Here is an 8,454-nt window from a genome sequence, read left to right as displayed (position 1 = left end):
CTGGCTGATGAATGCAAATATTCCTCCAGTATTTTTTGATAACATACTGCATTCATCTTGCCATCAATTTTGACCAAATTTCCCATGCCTTTGTAGCTCACACATCCCCAAAACATCAGCAATCCACCTCCATGTTTCACAGTAGCAATGGTGTACTTTTCATCATAGGCCTTGACTCCTCTCCAAATTTAGCGTTTATGGTTGTGGCCAAAAAGCTAAATTTTGGTCTCATCACTCCAAATGACTTTGTGCCAGAAGGGTTGAGGCTTGTCTCTGTGCTGTTTGGCATATTGTAAGCGGGATACTTTGTGTCATTTGTGTAGTAATGGCTTTCTTCTGGCGACTCAACCATGCAGCCTATCTTTCTTCAAGTGCCTCCTTATTGTGCATCTTGAAACAGCCACACCACATGTTTTCAGAGAGTCCTGTATTTCACCTGAAGTTATTTGTGGGTCTTTCTTTTGCATCCCGAACAATTTTCCTGGCAGTTGTGGCCGAAATTTTAGTTGGTCTACCTGACCATGGTTTGGTTTCAACAGAACCCCTCATTTTTCCACTTCTTGATTAGAGTTTGAACTCTAATCTCAATACCTTGGATATCTTTTTATATCCCTTTTCTGTTTTACACAGTTCAACTACCTTTTCCCACAGATCCTTTGATAATTCTTTTGCTTTCCCCATGACTCAGAATCCAGAAACGTCAGTGCAGCACTGGATGAAAGATGCAAGGGTCTGTCAGGAGTCCAGAAACTTATTGACCTCTTATACACACAAACTAATTACAAGCAAACAGATCTCAGGTGAGGGTGGTTACCTTTTAACAGCCATTCAAACCCCTTTGTGCATGTTATCAGGCCAAAATCACCAGGGTATGTACACTTTAAATCAGGCTCATTTGGGTAGTTGATGTTGTCATTATGATTTAAAAAGTGTAAACACAGTTGATTGATAATAAATGGCTGCAGCCAAAACACTAACCATGAGTGAAATGTTTTTGTGTTATCATTCATATTCTCTGAAAAATGGCCAAGAAATCATACATTCTGCCAGGGTATGTAAACGTATGAGCACAACTGTATGTATGTGTAATATATGATTATTACCATGCAATAAAAAAAGAAAATGGGAACTTTGGTGTAACTCTTGCACCTCTATAAGCAGAAAAAGAAAAAAAAATAGATCGTACGGCAATATAAATGTGCTAGCTAAGTAGGTTCTGAAATGTCTAGAATTTTTTTTATGCACATTAATAAAAATAAACAACCCTCTATAAGAAGACTGTGGCCCTCAAGGCTTGAGATGGACAGCGCTGGCTTCAACCAAAATAAAATCATAGCGCAAGTGTTAAGCTTCTTGTAGCAAGAGCTAAGCTCTACTTGAAGGATTATGTCAGTTGGCTGCTGCCTGCTTTATATATACTAAGAAGGGGGAGAAGTGTTGGGGGTTTGTAAATATTGCTTTTACAATGCTGCTACATGCGATACGGTGATGGAGTCCTGCTTGTGTTTCTCTCTGAGGATAAGAGGCATTCAGATTTGCTTCTAGGGTTAAGAAAACAAACAGAGGCTGACTCCGCTATGGCTGGAATGAGGAACTTCAAAAGGGATCTCCAATGATGAGGAGACTGGATAAATAAAAGCCTGTCACAAGATGGCAAATGACAGTGCTCCCTGCCTGGCTTGTGGAAATGGCTGTCATTGATGGGATCTTCTCCATAAGCTTCAGGTTTAAAGGGAATTTTGCAATATATATGTATATATATATGATTCTAGCAAGCTGACCCAGCCACTGATTTTCAAGAAATGAGATTTCCTTGATAGAGTGCACAGCCCTGTCCCTACACAACTATAAGTTCTTGTTGGACAGAGCAGCTTTGTTAAAGCCTTTAAAAAAATTGATTTTCACTATGTAGTAGTTAAACACAGATCATCACTGGTGTGCTTGGCAGTCACTTTGAGGAATAATTCCAGGCATTGGGGTCTGAAGTATATGTGGCTGACCCTGGTCCTACTATAGCTGACAGTGGGAAAAGTCTATGGTGCATCTGGTCTGGTATCGCGGAGAAAGAAGGCTGCTGGTGGTGCTTTAGCCTTGTGAGTACAGACACCCTAAGGATCCTTAGATAGTTATCTCCTCTTGTGCTCTTAGCTGAAAGTCCACACAAAGAGAACACTGGCTAGTGTTCTTAGAGCTTTGTCCAGGACTGTCTACTACTTTAAGGGCCATTGCTCAATTCTGCAATCAGTTTACTGCTGCTGTGAAGAAGTCTTTATCTGCCTTCTGCAAGGACTTCAGCCAAGTTTCACTAGGAAAGGAAGTTAGTGTCCTTGGTGTGAATAGTTTAATTTGGAGTATCCTACTACCCCTGCAGGAGCTGAAGTGTGTGTGTATGCACCTGGCTATGTGAATCGAACTTGTGCCTGGCTGCGGAGCAAAAGTGGGGAAGACCCGGGCAAATACCAGTGGCTTCTGCAGGGGTAGTGCTACATATACATAGTTGCATTGTTCAACCTTGAACCAATGTAACTGTATATACTATACCTGGCTGATGTTTCTGGAAGCTGGAAATCACTGAAATAGACATTGCTACTCCAGTGATCTCCGCTTGCTTCCAGGTTTCATGCTGAGCGGCCGGCCTGATGCATCGTGAATACACAAGGTTAGCCAATGGGCACGGGCAAAGCATTCTCTGAATGAATACATAGCGTTCTCTAATCAGACAAGGTGGAAAGGCAGGCTGGCGCTCTCACACTCTCCACCTTGTCCAATCAGAACACCTTGCATTAATTTCGAAAACAAATGGAGCTACCGACTTCCTGTGTTCATGATTTAGGAAAGCGGCTGCTTAGCGCGGGCCCAGGAAGCAAGTGGACATCACTGGAGCAGCGGCATTTATTCAATGATTTCCAGCTTCCAGGGGCATCGATCAGTATGGTATATACATAGTTACATTGGTCCAAGCTTCCAGTGCCTTAAAGTTTATTTCCACTCTTGCAGCCAATTTGGGATAACACCTACTATATATATTTGTTACATGTTCCAATTCACATAGCATAATGATTTTGTCACTTACGCAAGCCATAGATTATACACCTTAGGATATGGGGCACGTGCGCCGCTGAGGCTGTGCTATGATTAGAAACAGCACAAGCCAATCAGCGGTGCCGGCCAATGGATGTCTGCCAGCATCTGCTGATTGGCGAGGAGAGACCCAGCCTATGTAAACAAGGCAGAGCTCTGTTCACAGCTCAGCACACAGAGTACACAAAAACACTGGTTAGGCACACATTTAACCCTTTGATTGCCCTAGATGTTTAACCTCTTCACAGCCATTCTTATTTCACTTTAAAGCTGAACTCCAGAGAAAAAAACTCTTCCCTTGCAGTGGGGCTGCACCTGCACTTCAAGGATTACCTCCTCGTTTAGTTCTAGGGGCCTAACACTTTTTACCTACCAGATCCTCCAATCCCGTGCACTCCTTAGTGCTTGGTCCCCACAGCCTCTTCTTTCTCCTGCTCCAGTGATTTATGGAACTTTCATCAGGGTACATAGCCCTGCAGTGGACATGAGGACACTGAGGGACAGTCCACTGATGGAGCATGGGGGGAGCGCCGTTTGCCAGGGTAGTGGAGGATCAGTTAAGTAAAATGCGTTTATCGTCTCCTAGACCAAGGGTTTACAAACAAAGGACCTGTTTACCGTTTTTAAGATTTTTGGAGGGCTGGACTCTGGCCAGTGGGAATAGAAAATGTCCCAGTTTTAGTAAACATGTCTGTGGTTAGTAGGAGGAGGAATAGTGCCCAGTCGTTAGTGTCAGTGGGAGAAATAGTGCCCCATCAGTGTTGTCAGTGGGACAAATATTGCCTTGTAATAGTGGGAGGAACAGTGCACCCAAGGGCTGGATAAACGCAAGCAAAGGGCCACATCTGACCTGCGGGCCACACTTTGAAGACCCCTTTCCTAGACACACATGAGCAGTTAACCCTTGAAGTGAGGGTAAAGCTCCACTGCAAGGGAAGAGTATTACATTTACTGGATTTGGGATTTAAAAAACTTGTGAATGAATCATTGTTTGAAACAAACTAAATAACATACTAAATCTCCACCAGTATCTTTTCTATCCAGCACTTCTATTAAAACTAACTTGTTGTGCCCTGTGGATAAACAAACTTAGGTCACTCTTGAGGTGCCGCAAAGTCAAACTAAGAATAGAAACATTCCAGTGTTGAAAACCAAGGAAACACTGTACTATAGAGATGTTTCATTCAAATATATTAAGGACTGCTACGTTATTTTTAGAAATGTATATCCCATAAACTCAACCTATACAACGTGAAATCTAAATAAAGATGCAGCACATGTGCTAAACACATCCTGGTAATAAATGACTTTTCTTGTACTCTAATTAGCGGTTTAAGTGGTGTATACAAAGTTGGCAGTGCAAGGAAGAGATGAAAGTTTATACCAGGTTATGCGGCAGTTCAGCTTCAGTCCCCCATCATATCACGTGTTCAGGGCTTTCCTCAATACTGCCTATTGGGGTTATTCAAAATCCTTTTGAAGTAGGTTAACCACTTGCCACCCATAGGACGTCACAGAGTTTCAGTGGTTATACTGGGATGATGCTTGCAGCTCCAGGCATCATCCAGGTATCAAATTTTCAGCTGGTGGAATGTGGAAGTGATTTCAGTGGCTATACAGCCACTCGATCACTTCTACAAGCGGTGGAAGGCATCCCGATTGCACGAGAGAGCAGGTAAGGATGCAACTGCTACAGTCACATTCCCTAGGAAGAGTGGAAGGAACAAAAGTTCCCGTCCCTCCTCTGTGATGCCAGAAACCAGAAGCGACAAGGATTTTGTAACTTCTGGTTTTAGTTTGTTTGTTGACAAGCCGTTATCGTCTTGTACAACATCAGATCAAACCAATTTCGGTTTGATCAGATGTTTTGGAGGCTGGAGGAGAGATCTGGGGTCTAATAGACCCCAGAGCCCTCCATAAAGAGGACCTGTCAGGGCCCATGCTGTCACAAGGGATGTTGTTCATCCCTTGTTGTAGCAATAAAGTTGATGAAAAATAAATACAGGTACAGCGTTGAAAAAATAAACCTAAATAAAATAAATAATTTTAAAATCATTAATAATTTTAAAATAATAAAACTTTTTAAAGTGCCCCCGACCCCTGTGCTCATGCGCAAATGTGAGCGTGCACTTCTGCATGCATCTGTAAACGGTGATCGCACCACACATGTGAGGTATCATCACAAACGCCAGAGTGAAAGCAACTAGGTAACCTGTAAAGCGGCACCTATGGAGATTTTTAGGTACCGTAGGTTGGCGCCGCTCACGGGTGTACACCGTTTTAAAGCATGGCATGTTATGTATCTATTGACTCTAAATAAAATTTTGTATATTTTATCAAAAATTGGGTATTCTATTGTGATTGTGTTCACTAAAATGCAGTGTATTTTTTTAAAACCGCTGCGCAAATACCTTGTGACATAAAAACTTGTAGAACCCACTCGTTTATTCTCTAGGGCCTCTGCTAAAACTATATTTATAATGTTTGGGGGTTCTAAGTAATTTTCTAGCATAAAAAAATAATGATTCTAACATGTCTGAGAGAAATGTCAGAATTGGCCAGGGTGTGAAGTAGTTGAATGAGACATGCAAGACTCTAGAAATCCTTTTGAGGAATCCTATCATAAGAGAAAAACAGAAGCTGTCATTGCTCATCTCCTTCTGAAAATGCTAGCAGACTGGCTGTCTTTAGCTTCAGTATGCGTCAGACTCAAAACAAATATACTTGAAGTCAGATGTCCGCATCTGCATACCTATTTTGGAGTGACGTATAGGGTCCAGGAAGTTAGCATGACAGCCAAGAAACTTGTATTTTTTATAGAGAGGTCTACAATTGCAGCCTTTCTATAATCTCATGACAGATTTCCCTTTAAGTGACCCCGTTGTTACTAAAAAAAAAAGTGAAATTGTGGAACATTGTAAAAGACCAGAAAGTTGACACACCATGAACTGGAAAGGTGAGTATTTTTTCCTTTCCTTTGTCACTGCTATCCAGATATTTTGGATAGCACATCCCTCACTTGGCTCTGTGGTTTCTCTTCCAGGCCCACAAGTCACTACTGTAGTTAGGGGGCTGGTGGGAGGAACCACTGCACCCAGCAGGATACCTGACATTCACACACCTGGATGTGTCAGATAGCAGCAGCAACTGGAGTTTTTTTTTGCATAAGAACAAGCATTTGACACCCCACCCACACCATGGGTAAGCATCCCAGATAGCAAGCAATTGTGCTGTAAGTTTAAAAATGACTTGCTGAGCTATTCCTAGACTTGCCAGGCTTCACAAGTTTGTTACACAATTGCAGCAAGTCCGCATTGCATGACCCTAGATCAACTTTCTTTGCAAACATTCTGTAAGTCTGCTGCAAGTTCTGGTTCGGTTATGTTGTGCAATACTCATCCCACCACAGGGGTCACTGTGGCTGAATTTTCATGCTGTGCAGAGCTCTTACTGTAGACTCACCACTGCAACTTTGCTCTTGCTAGAGACTTGCCATGCAAATTTGCTACACATTGGAAAAGTGTCAACTAGAACTTGTGCTTCAAGTGCTCTGCAAGTGTACAACTTGCCAGTGGAAATGCGCAGCAAGTTAACAGACTTACAATTCAACATTGCCCCAAATTTGTGGTAAGTTATCCTTGCTATCTGGAGCTTTTTTCCTTACAGTATTCCTTCATTTCATTTTTTGTTTCATAATGACGGGGTCACCTTGAAAAAAAAAAAAATCTGTTAAAAATATTTAAGTGGTTTTGGAAAGCTATGCACAGCTACCAAGTGTTTCGCACACAACCCCTCTACGTGGAACAAACCTTTTCAGAATATCTTCATTACACTGCAAACTCGAAAACACACAACACAAAAGTACCAACGAAGATGCATTTGAGGAGCAGCGAGATGAGAGTTGAACCTGTAAAAAGCAGACAGTCTGATAATTGAAATAAAAGTCCTAGGTTTCGCTATGTTATGTCCCATTTCACTATAGCGTACTGCTAAAAACTTCCGGTAGCTGCAAGTTCTCCTTTTCATCTGGGTCAGTGTCAGGAGCAGCAATAATCTGCAAGGTGGGTTCCTTGGCAGGCGATCGTGACCCGTCTATATTCAAGGTCCATGTTTTTGTTTCATCTTCATGCAGAATTTGTTTGTAAGGCTCAACGTAGATCTTACGGACAATGGGTTTAGATTTGCTATCTTCCGGCAAACTCGAAGCATGAGGTAAATAAGTGCTTCGCGGACTGTCAACCGGTATCATTATTTGTTGACCAGAGGTAGGCTCTTCAGTTAGATCCACAGCTTGAGACATATGCTGTGTGTAGATACCTTCTGACAGAGACAATGACTGCGACTCGCTATGTACTCTAAGCCAGCGGTGATGTCGGCTAAAATAGTTGCAATGTTGATGTTTTGCAGATCTCTTCTTGCCCAAAAGGCTCAAGTGATGCTTAGAGTTGGATGCTTTATCTGTGCTTTTTGTCGAGAATTCCACTACAGACAGGTTATCCATGTATCTAGCACAGTACTCTGCGCTGGGTTCTAAGGCGCTACATTCTTCCTTTAAGCTGAGACAAGGCTTCATATCATTGACCTGCAGAACATCTGGGGCGCTTCCGCTCAGCCCAAACACTGCTTGCTGGGAGAAGTCATGAGAAGACGAATACACCAAATCTAGCTCGCGAGGGCTGAGAGCATCGCTGGAATCATAATCGCTATCCGTAGGGAGGAACACTTCAGAACAGCCTTCTTCATCAGAACACGGCTGAGAATCTGTTAACATATAAAAACAAAATGTAGTCATCTGGAAAGCAGCTAAATAAAAACATTGGCAATATTGATAAGTATACACAGTCTAGAAGTGTATTGTTATTTATGCAATAGTGCAATGTAAGGCTTCATGTACACGGGACGTTCTTGCAACCTCTCCTGAATGATTTAACTTGACAGATAGTAGCCGATGTTTAAAGCGTCTGTTTAGCCGCGTTTTCGTTTAGAAGCGTTAAAAAAAAAATGTTAGCGGCCGAAAAGCGCCACTTAAACAGCGGTAAAGTGCCGCTGAAACTAGCGGCGCTTTACCACTAACAGGCCCACCACCCCAGTGTGAAAGTAGCCTTAAAGGGATAAAATACTGACAGGGAATCTAACGCTTCTCCTCTCTATCTGAAACAAAACTGAGTTGGCTTATGTTCTGTAGTAAGTTAGCTTTATATTTCTATCTGCAGTCAGAAAATTCTAATTTCTCTACTTGCAACCAATGACTACAGTATCCAATGAGTAAACATCTCTTTATCCCTCCCTGCTCATATAATTGGCTTAATGCCTCACCCAAAAGCTGAGAGAGCTTAAAAATTCAGGCAGTCTGTTATTTTAAATACGGCACTC

General features: G+C 42.2%; 1 protein-coding gene across 1 annotated transcript in view; it reads right to left on the bottom strand.

The window, feature by feature from the left end:
• Positions 1-1,006: 1,006 nt before the first annotated feature.
• The window catches only part of ANKFN1 (ankyrin repeat and fibronectin type III domain containing 1), a 602,151-nt gene continuing 594,703 nt past the window's right edge, over positions 1,007-8,454 (bottom strand). Inside the window, exon 18 of the mRNA XM_073606641.1 lies at positions 1,007-7,842. Coding sequence (XP_073462742.1) covers positions 7,058-7,842 — 785 coding nt within the window. The 3' untranslated portion in view covers positions 1,007-7,057. The remainder of the gene's footprint in view (positions 7,843-8,454) is intronic.

The sequence above is a fragment of the Aquarana catesbeiana genome, linkage group LG12 (genome assembly GCF_042186555.1).
Source record: "Aquarana catesbeiana isolate 2022-GZ linkage group LG12, ASM4218655v1, whole genome shotgun sequence".
Taxonomy (NCBI): domain Eukaryota; kingdom Metazoa; phylum Chordata; class Amphibia; order Anura; family Ranidae; genus Aquarana; species Aquarana catesbeiana.
Note: the sequence above shows the minus strand (reverse complement) of the source record. Positions and strands in the feature narration are given on the sequence as shown.